Source organism: Sciurus vulgaris (genome assembly GCF_902686455.1).
Source record: "Sciurus vulgaris genome assembly, chromosome: 3".
NCBI lineage: Eukaryota > Metazoa > Chordata > Mammalia > Rodentia > Sciuridae > Sciurus > Sciurus vulgaris.
The window spans coordinates 82,650,148-82,674,969 of NC_136463.1; the positions used below are offsets into that span (position 1 = coordinate 82,650,148).

Genomic DNA, 24,822 nt, shown 5'->3' on the forward strand with positions numbered 1-24,822 from the left:
AGAGATGGCCAGCATTCCTTGGCTTGTGGCCCCTTCATGTTTTCTCCGCCCCTTCCTCTTTGTAGGACCCTGTGATGACATTGGGTCCCCTACATAATCCAGGATCATCTTTCCACCTCAAGATTGTTGATCATGATATAGATAAAGTTTGTTTGGCCATGTGAGGCAACTCATTCACCAGTAATGGGGACCAGGACTTGGTCATCTCTGGTGTCCATGGCTCTGCCTGTGCCCTCCTGATGGAGTTCCTCTTCTAGTGATAATGGATATGCTAAGATGTTTACAGCAGCATTATTTGTAAGGACAAAGAATCTGGAAATTCTAACTGTTCTTTGATAAAGGACTAGTTAAATTGGTTGTGACACACCCATTCGGCAGATAGCAGGCCTCCAAGGAGCAGAGCAGGGTAGAGTGATATGAGGTCACAGGCATCCATCTCCCAGATATGCTACTAAGGGGCAAAGTGATGTGTACCATGTGATGGTGTGAATGTGAGATGCCCCCCAAAAGCTCATGTGTGAGACCATGCAAGAAAGTTTAGAGGTGAAATGATTGGGTTGTGAGAGCTTTAACACAATCAGTGCATGAATCTCCTGCTAGGGATTAACTGGGTGGTAACTGAAGGCAGGTAAAGTGTGTCTGGAGGAGGTGGGTCGTTAGAGGCATGCCCTTGGGGTATATATTTTGTCCCTGGAGAGTGGAGTCCTCTCTCTCTCTTTCCTTCCTGATCATCATGTCCTGAGTTGCTTTCCTCCTCCATAATCTTCTGCCATGATATTCTGCTTCATCTCAGGCCCAGAGCAATGGAGCCTGCTGTCTATGGACTGAAACCTCTAAAACCATGAGCCCCAAATGAACTTTTCCTCCTTTAAAATTGCTCTTGTCAGATCTTTTGGTCACAGTGATGGAAAAGCTGACTGAAGCAAGCCAAGATGATTCAGAAGCAGACAAGATAAGCACACGTGCTTTTATACGTACAGAATACATTTGAGACGACACACAAGAAACTGTTAACCGAGACCAGGGATGTGAATCAGGGGTGTGAGGGAGGTTTGAATGACATTTCTCAATATTTTCTGTCATATTGCTTTCACTTTCCCCATTTGTGAGAATTGCTTCTTCAACATGGAAATGAGGTTTTTGGAGTCTTTACTGCAACCCCATCATGTTCTGAAGACCCTGTTCCAACTCTCTTCCTACCAGACCTCCCTTCCTAGGGGTTTTTGCCCAGGCCTGAAGCAGCAGACACCCCACTCTGAGGGCTTCCTAGAGACCCAAAGCGCTTGGACTCTCTGGGCCAAGGCAGCCAGCGGAGCCCGGAAACAGTGTCTGAAGGAAGTGAGGCCAGGCCAGGAAACAGCCATTCACTCCACAAATACAGACAGGAAGTACCACATGCAGGCCCTGGGACAAAGAGCGTGGCATGGCCCTGGGGTGTGGGGAGTATTTGCCAGAGTCTCTACCACTTAAGGTCCCCAGGTCTCACTTAAGGTCCTGAAGGGTTTGTCAGGTGCCTGCTCTGCCTGGTACTGGGCTGGGCCAAGAGAACAATAAGGGTCGATTTTAACTGAGAAAATCCTTCTGCCTACAGGGAGAAAGAGACCCTGCAAAGGGCAAGAACTGAGGCGGGGGACAAGCTGGAGACTGGCTGACTGGGGTGGTGGGGGGCAGAGGACTGGATTAAGACAGTGACAGCTGGGAAGTCAGAGGTCAATTGGGTGACAGAAGAACTGGGAGAACTGGACAGAGCCCCTTTGCTGGCTTTCTGTGAGATCACACGAGTGGTGACATCTTCACCGGAAAGGCGGAATGTGGTGAGGGGGTAGGAAAGCCGGGTCCCAGATTGGGACCGTTGGCTTGAAGGCACTTGTGGGACATCCAGAGAAAGTCCTCGGCTGCAGCACAGGGCAAGGTGGCCGGGGCAGCCGGAGGGAGGGGGCAGCAATAGTAATGCTGGGAGGGCCAGGGTTTGGCTGGAGGCTGGCTGTCGGGGGGGACAGTGCCCGGTCCTCAGGTACCATGGACAGCAATAGCAGTCTTTAGCGGATGTGCTTGCTCAAGCTTAGCTAAAGCACGAGAAGACACACAGCTGGCTTATCTTTTCCCTCTCCTCCTCTTTCCTCATCATCTCCTTGGAGGGGAAGCAGAGAGTTGAGGCTGGCCCCATCCCCGGGCACCATCCCTGCTAGGAAACAGGAGGGTTCTCTAGAAAGAAGAGTGGGCATGGCAGTCTTCAGGGGCAAGAGAGAGAAAGGAGCCAGAAAAGCAGGCTGAGGGGAGGCAGGGGGACAGTGGATGAGATGCCAAGAGTGTCCCAAAACCTCAGGGGAATGTTTCAAATGCACGTGATCCATCGAACATGGAGATCATTTGGTTTTGAAAGGGAGCAATGGTAAACACTGTCAAAGACCTCCTCTCTCTCTCTCTCTCTCTCTCTCTCTCTCTCTCTCTCTCTCTCTCTCTTTCTCTCCATCCATCTCTCCAGAGCTGTCTATCATCTAACCTGCCTATCATCTATCCATCTGATGTCTATCATTCATCTATTTATCCATCCATATTTCACGTACCTGTTGATCGTTATCTATAAATTTATTTAATTATAAATTCATCTATCAATTCCTCTATCTCATCTATCATCCATCTTCTACCTATTTAATTTCTATCTTTTATCCATCTTTCCATCTATCTTTCATCTACCTTACTATCAATAATGGTTTATCTATCTATAAACCATTGAACTGTCAATCCATCTATTCTATACCTACCTACCTACCCACCTACCTACCTGCCCATCCAGTTAGACTCTGTAAGGCCCACCTTCCAAGCACGAGGCGTTGTGCTGGGATCTGCAGGCACTACTCTAAGCAGCTTACACTTTACGGGTGAAAACTGAATGAGCTATAAAATATTTAAATAACAGCTTAACCCTGAAGCCACAAAGGAAAAGATTGATAAAATCAACTGCACAAAAAATTAAAAGGCTTTGTAAGGGGGAGGGGATGCTTCAGGACAGACTGTAAAAGGTATTTGCAATGCACATGAGAGACAAAAGCCCAATTTCCTTAATTTATCTTGAGAGAATCATTGAGAAAAATATCTCAAATGAGCAGATGTGAACAGGAAGTTCTTAAAAATATGAAAGCTGGTATGAAAATACCTTCAGCCTAACTCATAATTATAGAAAGGTAATTCAAAACAACAATGAGACATCATTAGTCACATCTCAGATGGGCAAATATTAAATGCTCATTATTACCCAGGGCTGTCGAAGGCATGGGGAAGCAGGCACCTCTTAGTACAGCTGGGAGTCAATGGGTATAAGCTTTTCAGAAGGTGATTTAGCAGTAGGTCAGCATTTCAAATCCGTATGCATTTAACCCAGCGATTCCTCCCGTGGCAAGGGGCCGCACAGGAGACTTTCCTGAGGTGCATGAAGGTGTCCTAGGAGGGATGCTCATGGCAGTTCCGCTGGGGAGAGCGAAGACTTCAGACGACCTAATACTCCCCAGCCAGGGTTTGGGGCAGTGATTATGCCGCTTCCGTACTGTGGAATATCACGCAGCATGGGGAAGGACGAGGTACTCGTGCACCCGGCGCAGCACAGAACGTGTTTAGCATGCTGCCGTTGGTGTTAATAAAAAGCCCGTCTACTGTATATGAGTTATGCTAAATGATTTTTGCGGGGGGGATACATGTGAAAGCAGCCACCATTTCCAGTTTGAGATGCTGTATGAATGGTAGAAGTGAGATAAGGAATGCAGGAGCAGGTCTTTGGGTAGAAATAATTCGTCTGGCTTTTGACTATTGAGTTTAAAGTATGTCTGGAAGGAGGAGCGAGTAGGGCTCAGGGTAACAGGAAGACTGGGATTATGTGTTTTATATTCCCAAGTGTCCTTTGAACTTTTTAATCATGTGAATGTACTACTTTTTATAAGAAATTTTAAATAATTTTAAATAAAATTTATTTAATCGAGTTGCTGGCTTGTGTATGAGAGATCTTGCTCATCCCCTAAGGTCCAGGATAGGGAGTCTCTCTGGGCATCCCTCTGGGCCACATTGTTTGTTTATTTTGAGAAATACTGTTGTCTTTGCATCTTATTCATAAAGGCCCTTACGAAGTTCTCCAGTAAGGTGCCACCACCAGCACCCGCCATCTTGCCCCAGCTGCAGCTGTGGCAGGAGTCAGCTCTGTGTGTGTGTGTGTGTGTGTGTGTGTGTGTGTGTGTGTGTGTGTGTGTGATGTCTGTCTCCTAGACAGAGCAGCCCAGTACAGTGGGGTGAAGGAGTCTGGGAACCCAGGAGACCCGAGTTCCAATACAGCCCAGCAGTTGACTTGCTATTTTGGGTCAATCTCTGGACCTCCATGGTCTCTAAAGTGAGGGAACCCAATTCAAGTCATGACCTTCGATAATCTCCCCCAGTCAGATTTCTATTTTTGTACATTTCTTCCCAGACCCCAACTCAAGCCTTGGTTACATTTTCTTCCATTCCTCCAATGTACTGGTAGTTCTTCCTGTAGAGTTGAGCCTGCAGAGAACTGGAGCAGATGGCACTGTGAGTAGAGAGTTTGGGCCCTGGAGTCAGATATCCGTGAGCCTGAACCCCATCCCCCCCCACTTCTGTTCTGTTTTCTCCCTCTTTGAAGTGCATTCTAGATGGTGCCACAAAGAAAGATGCTTCATCTCAGGGACCCAGCACACAGAAGGTGCTCATTAAAAAAGGGAACTTCTTAAGAAGTGCACCAGAAAGTATGTTGGGACAGCACCCCATGGCCCACCCGCTCCCTTCCTTCAAGTCTCTCCAATGCTCATCCTCTGGCATTTGTGTCACTATCATTTGGCCAAATGTCAATGATAATGCCCTATTGGACTGTCTGCTGATGCCTCCATCTCTCCCACCAGATTGCAGGCTCCCCTGGTGCCTGGTCCTGTCTTCCACCCATGGATCCAGCACCTGGCACAGTGCCTGGCACCGAGGAGCTGCTCCATGACTTGGCTGGTGAGCGGTGCCTCCATGTGGTGTCCTGCCTCGGTGAGCCCTGAGTGGCCTGCAGGCTCAGGAAGGGAGCTTGGCCTCTGGGCCACTGTGTCTTCTGCCCCACACGCCTCAGTTCTGACTGAGACAAGCCTTCCACAAGGGCATGAATTGGAGTGGGAGGCTGTTAGGACAAATTGATGCAAGCAGTAACCCCCAGGTCACCTTGCCCAGTGGGAATTGAGCCTGAGGTTGCTGGGCCATCCACCATGAGGTTCTTGGAGAGGCAGGTTCATTCATCCAGGAGATAAACAGCATCATCCACAGACCGGGGAGTGTAGTAAGCGCAGTCTGCCAGGGGAGTAGGCTCATTTTTAATTAATTGCAGGCTCTTTTATCAATGACAGCAGGGGCCACAATCAGCATCACTGAATTGCTTTAATTGCCTCTGAGAACTTCACTCCACTCCTTAGGTGCCCTGGGAAAGCCTCCTCCACAGGCTGGGCTGCCCACAGGATCCTTCCTGCCCCTGCTCTTCTCAGGTCCACAGGCCAAACCCAAGCTGATCTCTCCAGGACTGCCCTCCTGGATTCTCTTTGCTGTAAATAGTGCAACACACTCCTGGGGACCCCAGCCGGCCACCTGGCAATCAACTTAGACAACTCCCTGCACTGTGTGTGGAGGGTCCCTCCCCTCCTATGCCCCTTGTCCTGTCCCAGCCCTCACCCTGTCCTACCTGGATCAAGTGCTGGCCTCCCCCACACCCAGCTCATATGGCTGCTCTTCCTACAGGTCTGCCCTCTCCCCTCCCGACCTTTACAATCCACCCTGCTCAGGCAGGACTCCCATGGAAAAGTTCCCATGTCCCCCACGAGTCCGTGGGTCCCCTGTCCTCTTTTGTGTCCCTGGACTCCATATTGGATTGGGCTGTCTGTTGATAGTTCTATCACCCTAACTGGGCCAAGGCAGTTCCTTGAGGGCCTGACTGGCACAGGTCATGCCCCCTGCATGTCCAGCACCTACTGCAGGGCCTGGAGCTGAGAATGAGCCTGGGTAGGTTTGCTGAAGGGGAATTAAACTGGAAACACTCTTGGGAGAAAGAGCCTGAGGAGAGAGGGAAGGGAGGCTGCAAAGCCAGGGGCCTCTCCTGATGCTAAGGGCATGAGGTGTGGCCAGTGCCCTGGGTCTTCCAAGGCCACATCTGGTCCCCTGCTGATGAGGGATTTGGTGCTCACCTCTCTCCTTTTGTGGACCATCTGGCCCACTCAGGCAGGCCTGAGGTGAGGGGCATTTGGGGGAGCACTGATCCTCTGATGCCCACAGATAAAGCAGGGGGTCTTGAAATGACCTAGTCTCAACCTTGGTGGTCTAGACAGGAAACAAGCTGGCGAAGAGAAGGACCATCCAAGATCTCAAGCTAGTATTTAATCCAGTGGGGACAAGAATTCAGTTCCCCTCACTTCTTTGATGCTGTTCTACTGCAGAACATGACCCCCAAGCTCATCAAACACTCCCCCATCACACCTGCTGGAGAAGTCACCTCCTCCTGCCCAAAGTCCTCATCCCAGGGAGGGAGCATGGGAAACGGAAGGTAGGTAGAACTTGGACCACCAGCTCTGCTGCTCACCAGCTCACCCTGTGGTCCTGGGCAAATAACCTAACCTCCCTGAGCTTCAGTTTTCTTCCTGGTAAAGGGGAGGTACAGACTGCCATGGGATTGTGCTGAGGAATTATGACATCTCTCCAAGGAGGGAGCCTGGCGGAGGACCGGTGCTTATCTACGTATGAAGGGGGAGTATTTCTTCTGACGTGGGCTGGGTCGGGGTGGTGCAGTCCCAGAACCTTGGCGGGGACCTGCTGTCTTTCCAGGACGGGATACTGACTGACAAGCCTGGCAATGAGCGAGGCTGGCGCCTGGCAGACTGAGCACGGCCTGCAGCGCCCCCTTGTGCCGGGAGAGAGAAGGCGACCTCCCACAGCGGCCGGATCTGCAGGTAAGGGAACCCCCCAACCCCCGCGGCCTTGAAGGAAATCCAAGCTCTAGGGCGCAAGCAGCCCGGATTATGTTTATGGGGCCAACGAGTCGAAACCCATGCACCCCAGGACTATTTTTCGTCTTCTGCCCTGCCACCTCGACCACTGCCAATCATCATCCAGAGTCTACCAGGTTCTCACCAGGAGTCAACTACCTAACTCATCTCAAACTCCTACTGTGCATCAGGGTGCACCTGCTATGTACCTCCCAGCCCCCACCAAGAAGGGCAGAGAGGACTACAGTCAGGAAATCCAGAAAAGTGCTATTTGCACATGCAAATTTCATGTTTTCTTTAGTAATATTTTGAGGAGGTACCCGAAAGCAGTTTTGTTATTGTTCATTAAAATTTTACAATATGGATTAGGCAGTGGGGTCAAGGAGAAGCATTCCTGTCTGGATCTGGGCTGGTGAGTGGTCTGATCACAGAACGGTATCCGGGCCAGCCCAGAGCCTGACCTGGCGGCACACAACTGCAATCCCAGCTACTCCAGATGCTGAAGAAGAAGGGTTGCAATTTCCAGTTCAGGCTGAACAACTTAGATCCTGTCTCAAAATTAAAAAAAAAAAAAAAAAAAAAGTGTTGGGGACATAGCTCAGAGGTAGAGCACATGCCTTGCACCCAAGGCCCTGTGTCCAGTCCCTGACACTGCAAAAATGAAAGAGAGAGGAGGGCAGCAGTGTCAGCCCTGGGCAGCCCAATCCATTCCTCTGTGCTGGGATGGGTCTCGTTTCCTGGTGCTCCCCAGTGGCCCCGACCTGGGGATTAGGAACTGGGTCTTTGCCTCTCACACACAGTAGGCACATGCAAGTCACAGGGGAAGGTGAAGTATAAAATGGTGGGGGTGGGGACAGGAGCATGGCACTGCTTTAAGCACGGTGAGGGGATCTTGCAGTGGGAGTTTTAAGGATCCCCAACCATTGATGTATTTAAGGGCCCAGATTTGCCACTTGTGGGAAATGAGATGTGGCCAGGAGGTTAGCAGTGGCATGAAGTGATGCCCAGCTGGGTAGAAAGGGGGGGTAGAGCGTGAAAGGCAGCAGGGTGTCTTCTTCAGGCACGGGGAGGACTGTCCATCTCTGTCATCACATACACCTGGTCTGCAGTCTACCTCTGCCTCTCACGCAGCTCATCTGTACAATGGCCCTGGAGCATGTGCCCTGCAGGCTGTCTGCGGATTAAGACAGTGAGAGCCTGGCTCAGGGTAAGTACTCAATGGGTGTCCCCCTGACTACTCCTGACATGTCCAATAAAGGCAGCCACAGAGCCTTCCCACCCCACAGTCACATCGTCTCCCCCAACAACCCCAGCACCTATTCCTCTCGGCTCTACTCAGCAACTGCCCTTGGTGCATGCCCTCTGAGAATACTGAAATAATCGGATGAGAACTCCCTTGCTCCTTGTCTTCCCACCACCAGATCCACTGGCTGCTGCATCTTTATTCATAGTTTTGTCTGCCTTCCTGCTCTAATGGAAAAACTTTTCCTGCTCCCACCGATTGCTGAGAGTCCTTTCCCCTCTAGGCCTCCTAAGGACCTGATTCCTGAAATGAAGCCCTCTCTCCTGAATTATTAATATCTCTCTCTCTCCTGGGTCATTGCTATCAACATACAAACAGGACTTTTTACAACTTGTTATAAAATACCAAGCCCTCCTCTGCACGCTACCTGACTCCTTCCGGTTGAGACCCGCTTCTCTTCCCAGCCCACCCAGCAGAGGCTGCCTCCCATTCTCTGAGGGGTTTGCTCACCAGTGACATCAGACCCAGGGGGACAAGGATGGAGAGTTTGAGTTCAGGAGGGGCAGAGCTGACCTCTTTGATGATGCATTCTACACTTTCACTAACAGGTTTTTTCAGCTTCTAAATATATAGTCATAATGGGCACCCCCCAGTCATGGAAAAATATTTTTTAAATGAAAAAGAGCTTCTCATAGAGGGTCTTTTGAGGGTCCTGCTGCTCTTTCCCTTCTAGTCTATGTGCTCAGCCCTGGCATCTGTCTTGCAGGCCAGAGTCAAAGCACAGTGTCCCCAGGGCAGGAGAAGGAGAAGGGAAACATACTTCAAGTCTCCTACCACAGTGTCATGCAGAGGTGATGCCCAAGCAACTGGCGTTGTCATTTTGCTGATTTTATCTGGTTCCTCGTCAGCCCCACAGACCCAGGGGGCTGACACCATGACTGCTACATTGTCCCCTAAACATCTGAAATTTCCTGGGGAATTTTCCAGGACCCCCTGCACAGGTGCCTCTCTCAGTCTTATTGGTGCCAGACAGACCCAAGTCTGAATCCCAGCCCTGCTCCTTACCAGCTGTTTGTCACTGATGGAGTTAATTTTATGAACTGGTTATTGTTGTACAATAAACCACCTCCAAATGAAGTGACTTTAAGTCATAGCTATGAATGATTCCCCACGAGTTTATGGGTGGGTGGGGCAGTGAGTTCTGATGTGGGCGAGTTGTGACCAGTTGTGGCTGTGCTCACTGTGTCCCTGTGGTTAACTGTGGGCTGGCTGATGGAGGATGGCCTCAGTGACAGCAGTTGAGCCCTGTTCACCCTTGAGGCCCAGGCTTGGAGATGTGGCACTTCTGCCATTTTCTATTGGCCAAAACAAGTCTTAAGACCAGTCCAGATCTCGCTTCAGATGGCTACAAAGTCACGTTGCAATGGCTCTTATTGTGGTTGTCCCTCAGTATGGGGGGTTTGGTTCCAGGGTCCCTTTGTGGATGCCCAAATCTGCAGATGCTCAGGTCCCTTACATCAAATGACACGGTATTTGCCTATAACCCATGCACATCCCCCTGTATACTTTAAATCATCTCTAGATGACTTATAATGCCTAATACAGTGTAAATACCATGTAAATGGTTGTTATACTATACCATTTAGGGAATAAGGAAAAGGAAAATAAGGAAAAACCTGGACATTTTTAGTGTAGATGTGATATTTTTCCCAAATATTTCAAATCTGCGATTGGTTGAATCTGTGGACATGGAACACAGGGACGCGGAGGACAGACCATATCAGGGTGGCTGAGTGGAGCCAACGTGACCACATCACACACCCTCCCTGAAATGCCGTTTGCTTGTGTGCAGGATGGGAATAACATGATTTGCATCACATGATGCCCTAGTATCCTGTGATAGTTTAGGGGACAATCGGTTCAGTGCAGTTACAAGAGAGGATGACCCAGTTTATGAAAATCACAGATCCTGGAGAGATATCTGCAGGGGGCCACACAGGAGACTGCTCAATGCAGCAGGTGGGGAGCAGGGAGTGGGCCAAGGCCAGGTCCTCAAACAGGTGCCTTTACTGGGGTCCGGGGGGTGGGACACAAGTGAAGGGCCAGAAGGATTTCACTGGTGCCCTCCAATGTTGCTCAGTCAAGGTCAGAGGAGGCAAGGAGGGACTTAGGGCAGGAGCCGACTTTATCACACTTGTACCTGGTGGCCTGGGCGGGCTTGTTGTGGGAATGTGGAGTCAGCAGGGGAATAAGTCTTAAACTTTACTCTCTGTGTAATATAACTTGGCACCGTGATGCTGTTTTGCAAGCTCACCTATAAAAACAAAAAAGGCAGAGGAGAAAGCCTTTCCTTCAGTCTGGGAACCTGTGAATGGAGATCTGACTCACATAAATGTAGAGAGAGTGGCATGTGGCACAAGGTCTACTGCCCAGCTCTGCAGGAGCCCCAGCGTGGAAGTGCTAAGCGCTGTGGTCAACATCCATTCTTTCTTTTATTGGTTCATCCAATTCTTCATTTATTAAAAAATATCAATCCAAAAATATTCCCCAAGATCCTATTGTGTGTGACATTGCATAAGAAAAGCGGGTGAACAAAGGTGTTGGATGTAACAGGAAAGGAAACATTTCTGCCTACTGGAGCCCTGGGTGAGCTAGATGGTCAGGAATACCTCCTTGTGAGCCATGGTGCTAAGTCTGGCCCACACCTAAGGGAATGGGGAGCCATGGAAGGCTTTAGACAGAGCGCCTTAATAATTTAAAGATCTCTCATGCATCTGTATGAAGACTCAACAGTTGGTGGAGTGTGGAGGAGGGAGACTAGTTGGGAGATGTTCAGAGCACCCAGGCCATGATGCTGTGTCCTAGGCCATCTTGGCAGCAAAGAGAGAAAGAATTAGGGATACAGGAGAAATATTAGAGAGGCAGAATTAGGGAGCTTGGTGCTCAGTGGGGTTAGGGCTGGAGTGGGGTGGCATGAATGAGCCCCCCCAGGGTACACAAATGGCAGAATCAGGGAGGCTGGTTCCTTGTCAGGGTCAAAGGTCAAGTTAGCATCCCTAGGAATGAAGGGAGGGGTTTTCCCAGGCAGGAACCAATCCCTCACCCCTGTCCATCATTCTTGGAGGAGGCAGATCCTGGAATAGGAAATGAAGGTTGGGGAGCTGGGCCTGAGCCTGCAGGAGAGACCCTCCCTCTATTCTGCCTCTTCGCTCCCGCTTCCCACCATCCACTGTGGGGGTGAGGGGTTCACCCAACTTCCAGGCCCTTCTTGCTTGCTCAGCTCAGACCTCCTTTACTTAAACAGCCAGGATCAAGTCACCAGGCACAGCTTTTGATGAGCCAAATCAAAAGCTTGGGAGGCTATTTCCACTTTCAACTCTTTCTCTGGCCCTCTTTCTGAAGAGGCTCGGGAAGTCAGCTTGGAGGTTCGGCTGGTGTAGATGCTGTTAGATCAGGCAGTGCCTGCTTTTTCCTTCCTGTGGACAAAAGGCTTCTAGGAACAGGTTTTAAGGGGAGATGGGTGCTAATAAACCTAATTAGTTACACACTTGCAAAATATGCAATAAATTCAGGGACCCTCAAAATGGCTTAAAATGTTTGTCTTCCTCTCTGACTTACCAATCCCCCATCCCATGTGTCCCCCCAAAGTGCTCCATTATAGAGTCTTCTGCTGGCTAAGGCAGCCCTACCCAATCAAGGGCCAAAGTGTTCCCTGTCCCCTGCCACTTTAGCAATGTTGCTGAACTCTGGAAATGCCATTGGGTCCTAGGGGCTGGATGAAGTCTCACAGGGAGGAGCCCCAGCTTGTTCCTGCAGGGTTGACTTTTTCACCCTCTGCCTGGGGTGCTAAGCGGTTGCCATAAACTTAGGTCACTTCGTCTCTCATCCCTTCTTGTCTTCTAACGTGGTTCTGCCATTTGCAATTGACTTTGGGCAATGTTCATGATGCTCCGAGGCTGAACCTCCTCACTGGTCAAGAGATGATGATGGGTTGGACTGTGGCTCAGTGGTGGAGCACCTGCCTACACGTGTGGGATACTGGTTGCATTCTCAGCACCACACAAAAAATAAATGAAATGAAGGTATTGTGTCCATCTACAACTGAAAAAAAAAAAAAAAAGAGGTAATGTTGACTGTGGGGTCATGTGACACATGCAGTTCACTCTCCCAGGTTCCACATTCAGATAGACCATTGACAACACCCAGCGAAAAAGACAGCGACCCTGAGATGCCATTCACATCTGGGGGGGTGACTGCTGCAGGGGCGGGGAGCCAGGCCCTCAGGATGAGCTCCTTACCTACCTGGTTTAATTTAGTCATTTATTCAATAAATATTTTCAGAGTCTCTGCTGGGGTTGATTAAACAGACAGAAGTCCCTGCATATATGGAGCTCCCATCCTAATGAGAACTAATCTTCTGGCTGAAAAGTACAGTTCATATTTATCATGCCACCTGGTGCCAACTGCCAGCCAGCCTCTCATTTGCTGCATGGCCAAAGATAGGGTAAGAGGCCCCAGTGTGAGGGGAGGGAGCCCTCAGAGATGCCCATAGTTGAAGGGATGGTCAGGACCAAGGCGGACAGCAGGTGACCTTTCAAAAGGCACCCTCCACTCCTACCCTGCTCCTGGAGTATCAGGTGAAGCTGTCCCTGTGTGCGTGGGCCTGTGAGAATTCAAAGAAAGGGTGCGTCGAGCAGGCATATCAGTAAGGGGTGGGCGTTGCTACCTCTGGTGTACATCCACCGCCCATGGCATTGCCAGGTCATGCCTGGGGCTTTATTAATGATCCCTCCCCAGCCAATCCCAGGGAACCATCGGAGAGCTTGCTCCTGTCCACATGTGTGTGAGCCCAAAGACGCTTTGGGGACAGAGCCGGGAGCTCAGGGCTTCAATCAGCTGCACTCCACGCCCGCGTCCTCGCTGTGCTGGCAGTTGTGAGAGCCCCAGTTGCTCTTCCTGCAGTTCCACAGGGTCGTTTCTTGGCCTGTGCAGGCGACATCATCCAGCCAGATTGTCCCAGCTCCTTGAGGTAGAGGAAGCAAAGTGGAGAGGAGAGAGGGATTACGGAAAAGCGAAGCTGCCATGTTGGTCCCCGGAAGCTCCCGTCTGGGGTAGGCTGTCAAGTCCTCCACATCAGGTCCGCCCAACGTGTTAACAGCGCGTCTGGTCTCTTGGAATGACTCTGACTCCATTCATTCCCTATGCTTCCATAGAACCGTCATTCAGAACTCTAAAACTTCATTCACGTCCTATTTGAAATCTCCCCCGAGGGTCCCCTAGCCTCTCCCCTGCTGATTCACTGCTACTGTCTCCACCTTTCCCAAAGTCTTTTAAACCATGTCATCTCATGGGTCTAAAGCATCCCCCCTCTGTCAAACCCTCTCACTTCTGAGATTGAAAACTGTTACATTACTCAATTACAGTCAGTTATACTCATTTATACTCCCTCATGACTTTATATAGGTTAATCTATATGAGGAAAACATGTATTTTAAAGGAGTTGTACAGCCCCATTGGATCCAGATTAAAAAGCAAGGGTGTACTTTGGTGGGGGTGGGTGCACATTGGCAGGGGGAATTAGCCTAGTGTCTGTGCTGAGTCAGTTCCTAGGAACAAAGAAAGGGGCTCAGCCAGGGGACTTAATTTCTTTGCTGATGATTTCACCTTTGAGTAGAAAAAAAGACATAAGCTAAGCTGATGTCTTGCACCTCAAAACATCTTCCCCAAATTGATTGGTAAGTCGCTAGGCAAGCATTGAGCTACCCCCAGTCAAGTTACAGTCAAGATTGCTGGGGGGCTGGGGAGATAGCTCAGTCGGTAGAGAGCTTGCCTTGTAAGCACAAGGCCCTGGGTTCGATCCCCAGCACCGCAAAAAAAAAAAAAAAAAAAAAAAAAAAAAAAGATTGCTGGGAATCTGAATTCTGGACAGATGCTGCGAACATCTGTCTTCGCCTGGCCTCCATCTTTACTCCCTTCTTTGGAGAGTCAACTCCTGCAAACACCCATGTGGCATTCTGATTCCAGGACCAGATGGACACTGACCCAACAGGCAAGCCCAAAGGCTTGTAAAGCCTTCACTGTCACTGCTGGGACAACGAAGATGGTATCTCTTCCCTGGGGTGGCCAAGCCAGAAGGAGGTAAGTCCAGAGCACTGAGCCTCTGAAGCTTGAGCCACTACCTACTTTTCTCCTAACCCAAGCCACACTGAGTCACCTGCAACCAAAGGCTGTCAACACACCACTTCAGCACCCCCAGAAAGAGGCCCCTCCTGGACAATTCACTTACCACCCCCATAACTGCTGATGGCCTTTCCTCTGGAGTAACCCAGCATGCGGCAGAAGACAGTGGCATCAGAGTCTTCCCAAGAGTCATCACAAATTGTCCCCCAGACATCCTTATAGTAAACTTCAGCCCGACCACGATTACTGCTGCCGATGATTCTGGCATGCGTGAAGGATGTGCCTGGGTGAGAAAGTACATGGGGAGAGGTGAAGAAAGCTCCCAGGACCTCTGTAAATGCAGGTTCTTCCTGTTCATTTTTTGAGGTCCTCGAGCTATAGAAAAGGAATCCCCCTGGCTGGCTATCATGAGTCTGAAAAAATCTCACTTCCTGGCCTCCATTCGACCTTGCTTGCAGCCTCGGTGCACAGAGGCCACAGAAGCAGATGCCTGTGTGGCTGGTCTTGCAAAGTCCACAGACCATGTCTTGTCATGAGAAAAGGGAGGGAAGGAAAGACTGGAGAGAGACATGAAGGGAGAAGAGATGGAGAGAAAGAAGAAAGGAGGAGGGTGGGAAAAGAAAGAGGAAAACAAGGGAGGAAAGGAAGGAAGAGAAGGAGGAAGGGACTGAGGCCAACGGTCACCTGTGCCATTGGACAGTCTTATTCGAAAGAGAACACCATCAGCTTTTCCCCCAAAGAAGGAATTTGAGGACCAAGCTCTCATCACCCCCCCACCACCACACACACACACACACACACACACACAATTTTCCAATTAACTCCAAAGCACAAAAAGAATGGAAATATCAATTACCTTTTTGACCTTTTTCTCCCTTTTCTCCTTGCTGCCCAGAAGATCCTATTGTGAGGAGAAACCCACACAATTTGAAGGAAATGTAGCAAGGATGCCCTTGCCCACCTTTGCCAGCACCGGGCTGGGGGATGCAGGGGCAGGGAGGTGGAGGTCAGTTGATATTTGACAGGTATGAGGCACTGGGTGGGGCAGGGGCAACTCCTGCACAGGAAGATCCAGTGGGTCATGGATGCTGGGGAGGCTGAGGGCATGGCTGGGCGTGGCTCCAGTGCATATTCGTGGCTCTGCCTTTTGGAAGGAGGACTGTGTCTTGTCTCCACCATGTGCTCAGTGCCCAGGGCAATTCCTAGCACGTACCTTGCCAATGGACTAGGCAAACTTCCTCAGCTTGGGTTCTGTAAACCCCCACGCCCTTAAAGCAGGGCCTGTCTCCTAGGAACCCATGGATCACAAGATAAGTCGTACCTTTCTGTCCTGGGTTCCCCTTCAGGCCAGCTGGTCCAGGTGCTCCCATAAGGCCTGGTGGCCCGGTTCTTCCCATTTCTCCTTTTATGCCAGCAGGGCCTGAGAGGAGAAAGGTCACCCTGTAGATGCCCTGCTCTGCTTTTCCAAGGTGGACCCAAAGATGTTGGCATTTAATGCATGAGTTACCCTTGACCACCAGGTTCCCTGTGAACAGGTTCCTTAACCATTCAGTCAGTGGTTTTGTCCAGTTGGGGACTGTTCCAGGCTCCCTAATTCTAAATGAATACTATTGAGAATATGCAGATGGGAATGGCTTGCAGAGTTCCAGAGGTTGTTGGTTCTCAACAGATGACATAATTTTGTGGAAGTTCTAGCCATTCTGGGAGAATGTGCTAGAACATTCCTAGGCCACAGTGTCTCCTTCAGTAAATTAAAATTGTAATACAATATGTTGCTCATGAAGAAGAAAAGTTGCTCTGAGAAATTTTGTTTCAGCACTTGCTATGGATTGGATAAGGTTTGAGTGTATTCCCCAAGGGTTCACGTGTTGGGAACTTGGTCCTCAGTGTGATGATGTAAAAAGACATGGGATCTTTGGGAGCTGGAGGCTGGTGAGAAGTCCTTAGGCCAGGGATTATGGGACCCCAGGCTTTTTTAGCTATCTGGATATGTAATCTCTCCATCATATGTGCACTCTCACCCTATGACACCATTTGTCATGAGGCCTTCACCAGCGCTGAACAGAAGCCAGCACCATGCCCTTGAACCTCCAGGTCTGTGAACTCAATAAACTTTTCTTTCTAAAGTAGGCTGACTCAGGTATTTCATTATAGTAATAAAATAGACTAAAACAGCACTCACTCAGGCCAGGCTGTTAAGAAGACTAGAAATACCAGGTAGAAGTGCTGAGCTCAGTAACCAACTATAAGCAAGGGTTCAATAAGGATGTTAACTGACAGCCTAGAAGATGTAGCAGGAGGAGGACAGTGGGGCTTCAGGGGCCAAGGAGAGAACGAAGACCAAAGCAGAGATGTGGAAGCCCCCAACCAGGGTAGGAGAGGGAGATCGCCCAGCTCCATGGGGGCTGTGCAGGCTGGACCAGCGTCTGCACCATCGGCTAACTTGTCACCCTTTGCCATCCTCAGCACCTGCCCCATGCCCTACACCCTCAGGATTCTGAGTTGCTTTCCCTCCCAGGTTTTTCAGAAGAATGGAGGCTTGGATGGCAGAACCCTACAGTCTCAGCCTCAGCTTTGGGGGAAGGTCACAGCTGTGCATTCAAAGTCAGCAGACTTGACTTCCAGCATGCAGGGCCCTCCAGTCATTCTTCTGAGAAATTAAAATGAAGCCAGCCCTTTACCTGGCAATCCTGATTCTCCTTTTGTCCCTTTCTGTCCTTGAATTCCTAAGATCAAAACAAAGAAAAGGGGGAGAAGATAATAAAACTTAGATATGAGACACTTTTAATCTTAGACACCCTCTACTTTTTGTCTGATTAATGCATATGGAAAGATACATTGGTTCTCCACAATTGTTTAAAACCTCTTCAGCAGAACATAAAAGAAGACAGGCTGTAGATGAATGGAGATGGGGGTTTTGGGGTGAAAGAGCAGCGTGATGGATGAAGGCCTGGGGTTGCAGACCCCAGACTCACCAGCTAGCCCTCCCTGTCCACCGGTACCCTGACATGGGGTCTCCCTCCAATCCCTTCATGCTGCATTTTAGTGAGAGATATTTATGAAGAGAATTGAGAGAAGGTTTGGAAATAAAGTTATCTTCATTTCCAAAAGACTGTGGAGGGAACTTAGTGACCACCTGGAGCATTGGGTGTCCCTGCCCATAGTGAATGCTCCATAAGTACTTATTGGTTTATTCATGGTGGCCTCCAGTATGGGTAATGAGTCCTGTGGCTAAAGGGTCTCAAGTTCAGAAAATGGGAAAATAATAAACACATCATTGGCAATGGTTCTTTTTGTGGTTAATGTGAGAAGTCCTCCCTCCCCCCTTCCTTCTTCCCTCCCTTCTTTCTTTACTTTTCTACCTCCTTCTTTCCTGTGCATCCTTTTATTCAATTAACTTCATAAAAGACCCAGGTCTCCAGCATCCTGCTGGGACACTTTAGGATCACAATTTATTCACTTTGCCATATTGTGGATGCTCGATTTTCAGTGCAAACATTGACTTATTTCAGAGAACCAAGGCGTCCCAAGACAGTTGCACAAACTTCAGGAAATGCAAGCTCATTACTGATTACTAAGCAGCAGTCACTGGAGAGTAACAAGGGGACGCCAACAGCTATTCACAAGCATCTGTGCTCATGCCATGCCCTTGATCGGCTTCCCACCCGAGACCCAGCCCAACTCTAACCACAGGGCACCCTTCTGATGACACCAGAAGCCCCAGGGAGCTCGATCACCCTCCTTGCAGTTTCTGGGGGACATTCCTTGCTGCCAAGTTCACTGTCTGAATTTCCTCAGCACCTATGGTGTGTGCTGGTCAGCGGAGGGTCTCGCAGGCCTCGTGAGAACTGATTCTTGGGATGAGTGAGAGAAGTCTTGGTTCCCAGCAGCATCTCAGATGATGCTCACGAAGCTCGATGCTGCCTGAGGAGGAGTATCTGGAGCCAGGAGGAGCAGGAAGCCCTGGCAGGTTCCCAGAGGGATGGGAACAGAACTGAGGCTGGGAGGTACCTTTGAGGTCAGTTTCTGACAGACAGGTCCCACCATCCTGAACCATTGATCATGCAGCCTTGTTGAGTTCACATCTGCCCTGTCCTGGCTCTGTGACCTTGAACCAGATGGCTCTACTTGGAGACTGTTTCTTCTCTGAGTCTCCCCTGGGAGGCCATTGTGAGGCCAAAATGGAGTCATGCTTGTTAAGAGTGTCAGCCAGAGCTGAAGAAATGGGGTCATGAGGTCCCCACAGACCCTGTTGGTACATGCCTGTCTTCCCTCCAGGAGCCAAGTGTCTCTGTCTGGCACTGGGGTGGAGGCTCTGAATAGGCACAGGGAAATCTTTGCTGTTGACCTCTAAGTGCTCCACTGAGGCCACCCAGAGAGGTGCCTGATATCTCTGCTCTGCTTACTTATATCTGAATAGCATAGACAGAGACTAGGGGAAAGACCACATCCAGAAATACGTCCATGATTGTCATTAAACAGGGAAACGGTCCACATCTCGACTCCTGGCACTCTCTGTTCCCTTCCTAGAGGGTGCCATATTGCAGTAATCTCTATCTCAAGAGCCTGTCACTAGAAGCAAGGTTCACAGACCCTGGAGTACTGTAACCTCCCCTATTGTCCTCACTCAAAGACATACACCTCTCCAGCTGTCTTTGAAAACACTGTACAACAAGCGACCTCTATAAGACAGGAGCCACAGAGGAGTCCCTGTTCATGAGGCCCATCTGAGACCCCCATTTAATCCCCACACTCTCCCTTCTCAGCCCTTCACCTCCAGGGGGCTCAGCATTGGCTGCTGATTGCACTGTGATGGGCATGGTGCCAGGGGCTTTACCCATGCCACCCCCTTTCATCTTTCACCTACCCTATATGGTAGTGCTATTTCCCTCCCTTACAGAGGAGGAAATCAACATTCAGAGATGCTGAGTGATTTATCCAAAGTCACACAGGACTTAATGGCAAAATTGGTTGTTATTCAACCTTGGCCTCCAATTTTTTTTTGTACTACCAGCATGCTTTGTACTATCAGCATGCCAGGTTCACTCCTTCCTGGAGTTTCACTCAGGCTATTCTTTGGTCCCTAAGACACCTCCAGATTCCCTTAGGCCATCCCTCTCCCCTAAGAGAGGTGAAGTCAACCTAGAGTGTGCATCTGAATGACCTGGATGGGACTTGTTTAAAAAACAACATGCTAGACTCACCCAGAGTTGCTGAGTCAGTGGCACTGGACTGGGAATCTGAGACTCTGCATTTCTTAAAACTCCCAGGGGGTGCTGATGTTGCTGGTCCAGGGACCACACTTTGAGTAGCGCTGGCCTAAATAAATCTCACTCATTCTTAGGGACCAGTTCACAGCCTACCTCCTCAGAGCAGCTTCCCGTCGCTGCAGGATCTGCCATCCCCACTCATTCCTGAGCTCTCCTGGGGACCACAGTTCACAGGATAGAATTTGTTCCCTGATTACATGCCCTCTGAAACCTGTTTAATAATGTCAATTTAATCTTCAGAACTATTCAAGAGGAGGAAATCAGAATTTTGTTTCATATGATTTCTCCCCAGGCCTTGCTGGATTCCAAGGGTGCTGGCTGAATGGATGTCAGTAGACTGACTAAGTGATCATGATCATGGGTCAGTAATTAGTTCACTGTCTACCAATGCAGTGTCCTGACTAGATTGACTAATACACATGCGAGTGAGGAATGGCTGAGCTGAAAAGTAGATCTAGAACTGCAGTCTCCAAAACTATTGAGGTCAGCTCTTCCTTCACAACCACAAGCAGACAGGTGCAAATCCCAGCAAACTGGGAATCCCGAACTTATAGGCTGAGAGACCCAAGGGTTTATTTGCAAAGTTGTTTTAGGGAAATGATCGCCCAGAATGGTTAGAGCACATGTGTTCCCTTTGCTCACGGTTCCGCCAATGCTCTGATGGAAGTCTTAGGTTGCCTCTGCTCCCAGGGGAAATGGCTGTTCCACACCCAGAGTGCTGTCAAGCTGGCGGGACCTGGACACTCTACACTAATCCCATGCCACCAGGAGGAAACTGTTGCCCAGTGAGGTCAAGTCCTGGCCCACAGTTACCTAGCTAGTCAGTGGCAAGTCCAAGTAGAAGGTCAGGCCGCCTGATTCTTTGTTAAATATCGAAGTGCACCAAACATTAGGAAACTTCTGTAAATACCATCTGGACTTACAGGCTAGGTGCATCCTGAACAATTTAGAATTAATCTAACAACTGAAAAATTGAGCTGTGTTAAGAAGTGATATGGCGGACAGGTAACCTAAAATTGGGATGTGTGTTGACTTCTTTGGATGTGTGTCGACTTCTTCAGATGTCTCTAAGAAACAGGAAAATTAGGAGGAGTTTTATAAGTGACCATTTAGTAATCTGACTTAGTAAAATTTAGTAAATTCTGAAACTACCTGAGTATTCACATATGAGGGGTGGGATAAACTGAGAAATTATGTTCAGGTTATAGGCCTTAATTGCTATTATGGCTTATCTCTGTTGCTCATCTTTACGGTAAAACATCTTAACATGCAGATGAGAAAATAGATTTCAAGTTATTTGCAATTTGGCTTTGCCTCAGTACAAAAATGAAAGGCCCTAGAAAATTCTAATTGTTATGTGTGGACATAAATCCATTGAGATGAAAAATTTCTGATTTGGAGCTTCAATGTTTTGGTTGCTCCTCACATCATGTCACAGAGTGGAGATGGCAGAAAGTAATACCATGATTTCAAGTCAAAACTGAGTCCTTCCTTGTTTCCAAACTGTACTTTGCAAAGTAACTAAGGGATGTAGAGATAGGGTTCAGTTGTTCTTTTGCAATCTTTTGAAAGAGAAAAAGCTGGAAAACTAAGTTAGGGGTTTGGATGAAAGCCTGTTACTGTCAGGTGAAGGAAATTAACATAAGAGAAAATTTTTAATAAAATGTGGAGTTTATCTTCCCAGCAGAATAAATGGAATGTCCTGTTTTTTCTTTAATCAGAGATGGCTTCTCTCCCTGAAGTGGTGCAAACAAGGGGGAACGTTCCACCTTCCAGGGTTGAGTGTGGCTAGTGCCAGTTGACTAAGGCAAGAAGGTCTGGTGACTGAGCCAGGATTTACCTATCATGGGATAAAATGTTCAGAAACAGCTCCATGCTAGTCTATTCATCAAATTAGACTAACTTTATGTCATTTTACATAACAAAATCTAGAAAGCACAACTTTGTAATCAGATTTAAGGATTAACTCCCAGATTCAATATACGCTAATCATGAGCCCATGAGCAAAGGCTTTACCCTCTTTGAGCCTTGGCTTCCTTGGTTGCAAAGCAGGAAGGCTAACACTCGAGTGTGTAGATCAGATGAACTAAGATCATGGGAGTCAAGTTCTGCACACGGTGCCTGGCCCAGAGGCACTGTTCATAATAAACGGAGCTCTTATTATTCACAATTAATGCACAATTAAGAAATCTAGCTGTCAACTAGGTCAAGCCAACACATTCTAATTTCTCTGTTTTCATCCAAAATGCCTAGATATTCTCTTGAGAGATTAACGATTTTATTTACAAAATGGGAAATACATCAGCTTGAAAATTGGGCTTGATGTATCAAAATGGGACAATCACCATGGTAACTTTAGTTTGGGGAATACCAGTATCCTGACATTGACAAGTATACATCGTCTTTCATGTTGGGGAGCTCTGGTGCCCATCCCCTACCACCCCTCCTTCTCCCACTTCAGAAATCAGCAAATCTTATCTCCAGAAATTCAGTAGCTGGTGACTCTAACATGATATGCAGAACAGATATTCCACTTTTGGAATTCCCCTCTGAGAGGCCTACATGGATCATCTGCCTGCTGATCGAGGCCAGCCTTTAGACTTGGGTGAGCTACCTTTTCGATTTTACATATATGGCAATTACCATGTGAAATGAAATATAATTCATTGTGTTTACTTGGATAGCCAGAATTAAGGGACGACCCCTCGAGTTTGACTGGCTGGTATTTATCACTAGGAATGATTAGTGAGGAACTCATAAAGGCACTCAACAGATACACAAGGACTTGATGATCATCAGACTGTGGTATCCAATGTTAAAATTAATGTGACTAACTAAGAGAATTTCATGTCTCCTCTTAAGCATGGGAAAAGCTACTACTGTTTGTGTTCTGATCCTTTCTGAACTAGGAAGAAGGGAGAAGGTGAGTCTCCTGATGAAAATTGCTGGAGAGGAAAACCCCATGGTAGAGTGTAGTGGATAAGACCACAAGCTTTGAATCAGCATAGCCTAGATTTCCAACCCTGGATGCACGTCTTACTGGCTGCCTGACTTTGAGCAATTTATCATAAAATAGCACTAACTAGAGTGCTTAGCCACGGGTTGTCATGGAAATGCTCACTATCATGAACTACTCTTATCACACACACTGTCCCAGGATGCAGGGTGCAGGGTGAAATTCCCCACTTCAGACAGTGGAAGACCCAGGCATGGGGCCTAGGGGTGGGGCACAGGGACCTGAGAATAAATTCATGTTTTTTGAATTTATTCAGAGCTCTTGCTTAACCAAGAGCTCTGAGTCCGGCCATGCTGTTGGGGGCAGAGTGTGACTACTGGTTACAACAGAGGGAGGAAAACAGTCCTCTCCAGGAAGCCACACAGAAAACTCTGGGCAAGAGAACTTTGGGCCCAAGTCAGATGGACCCTAAGGTTGGGGACCAAACAATGGAACTAAAAGATTAGAAAGGGCAGTCAGGAAGCAAGGGACATCTGACTGCCATGCCCAGAGGGATACTTTCTCAAGGCAAGAACTTGCTGGTGGCCTTCAGGTGGCATCTACACAGGATACCACCTGGCAGGGTCCTGTCCACACCAACACACAATCCATGAAGGAGATAATGGCTCTGAGGCTGGGTGGAGTAGAAGGACAGGAAAGGTGCCCTTGTCATGGCTCCCAACGGCCAAAGCTCACAGGCCCAGAGTCCAAGGCTTTCCACAGAGCAGTGATGAAGAAATGAACGAATGAATCAGAAGTCACCTACCCGATCAACCAGAATGGGGAAGACCAGCCCCCGTACGGGTCTGATGCTCAGCCTGGGTGAGCCACCAGGTTGTCTCACACAGCATGCGTTCTACTCCAGCAGAGGAGAGGGTCAAGGCAGACCATCCACAGACATATCCAGCAGACACACAGCGCTTTCTCTCCACCCTGCACCCCCACGGCACCCCCCACCTGCCCTAGCTTTCCAAATGGCATGCAGCAGGTCTCCAGGCCAGCCCTCAATCAGAGCGCACCGTAGTCTGTCTTGGGCACCACCTTGTGTGTCTTGAGTGGCCGCCACCCAACACAGTGGTCTGGACTTTCTAGACTAAGTGGACACAAAGCAGAAACCTAAACCTAGAGACTAGACAAAATTAGTACAGTCATTTGTAAAGTAGACCAGATTGGTACCGGGCATATAATCAAGATTAAATTGACATGGCTACACTGCCATGACAGTGGACAACCTCGACCAAAGTTGGCATGATGGTTTGTAAACTAGTCTTTGTGAGTTGGGTTAGGGCAGGCCAGCACTCTCCACCACCCCCAGAACATGCAAGTAAGGGTGTCTTGATCCTCCTGCCAGAATTCAGAGGACCCCACTGAAGATCAGCAGGCTGGAGTGGAAACTGTGTGGAATGCAGGCCAGACCAAGGTGCCTTTCCCTCTTCCCTGAGGCTGGGGTCTGGCCATGGCCTTCAGGAACTTTGAGCAGAGAAAGAATAGCCCAGGGGCCTTGAGCACAAGGGGTTCTGCCCACCCTACTCAGGGATCCACAGGAGAACTTCTGTCTCTTTCCATGGACTGCTGGAAGCAGTCCTCCTTCCTGTCCACCCACACCCAGCAAGCCCCCACCTACCCACCCCCTCTTACCTGTGTCTCCCTTGCTTCCTTTCGCACCCTCGTTCCCTGGTCTCCCAGGACTCCCTGGTGGTCCTAGACAACAGACACCACAGACAGCATGAAGGCTGGGCTGGGTGTTTGTGCAGACAGCACTCCCCATGCCCACCATGGGCTGCAGGACCTCACCTGTTATTCCAGGCAAGCCAGTCCTGCCAGGCTCACCCTTGGCACCCGATGGTCCTACAGCGCCAGGATGGCCTGGAACTCCTGGCACTCCGGGTTGTCCTGAAAGTGAAGTGGTGACCACAAGGCTGGAGGTGGTTGGCAGAAGGTCTGGCTGCCCCCACCTCTGCATGCCTGAGTTCTCAGCAGAGACACGTGACTCCTAACACCTTAGAGTCCCCTCTGCAGCTTTAACCATCTGTCTTACAAGACACAAACTAGCGCTATTAGTGTTCACTGCTGTGCAGTTTGGGACTTGTGGATGTGGATGTGTGAGGAACTCTGAGGGTGAATGCCCAG

The 24,822-nt window shown here is 49.0% G+C and overlaps 1 protein-coding gene across 1 annotated transcript in view; it reads right to left on the reverse strand.

Annotated features, from left to right (window-relative positions):
• Positions 1-10,738: 10,738 nt before the first annotated feature.
• MARCO (macrophage receptor with collagenous structure) overlaps positions 10,739-24,822 on the reverse strand; it is a 38,224-nt gene continuing 24,140 nt past the window's right edge. The window contains exons 11-17 of the mRNA XM_079132960.1: positions 24,487-24,585; positions 24,331-24,393; positions 17,109-17,153; positions 15,749-15,847; positions 15,284-15,328; positions 14,534-14,710; positions 10,739-13,270 (exon numbers count right to left, since the gene is read on the reverse strand). Of these exons, the coding sequence (XP_078989086.1) occupies positions 13,140-13,270; positions 14,534-14,710; positions 15,284-15,328; positions 15,749-15,847; positions 17,109-17,153; positions 24,331-24,393; positions 24,487-24,585 (659 nt within the window). The 3' untranslated portion in view covers positions 10,739-13,139. The remainder of the gene's footprint in view (positions 13,271-14,533; positions 14,711-15,283; positions 15,329-15,748; positions 15,848-17,108; positions 17,154-24,330; positions 24,394-24,486; positions 24,586-24,822) is intronic.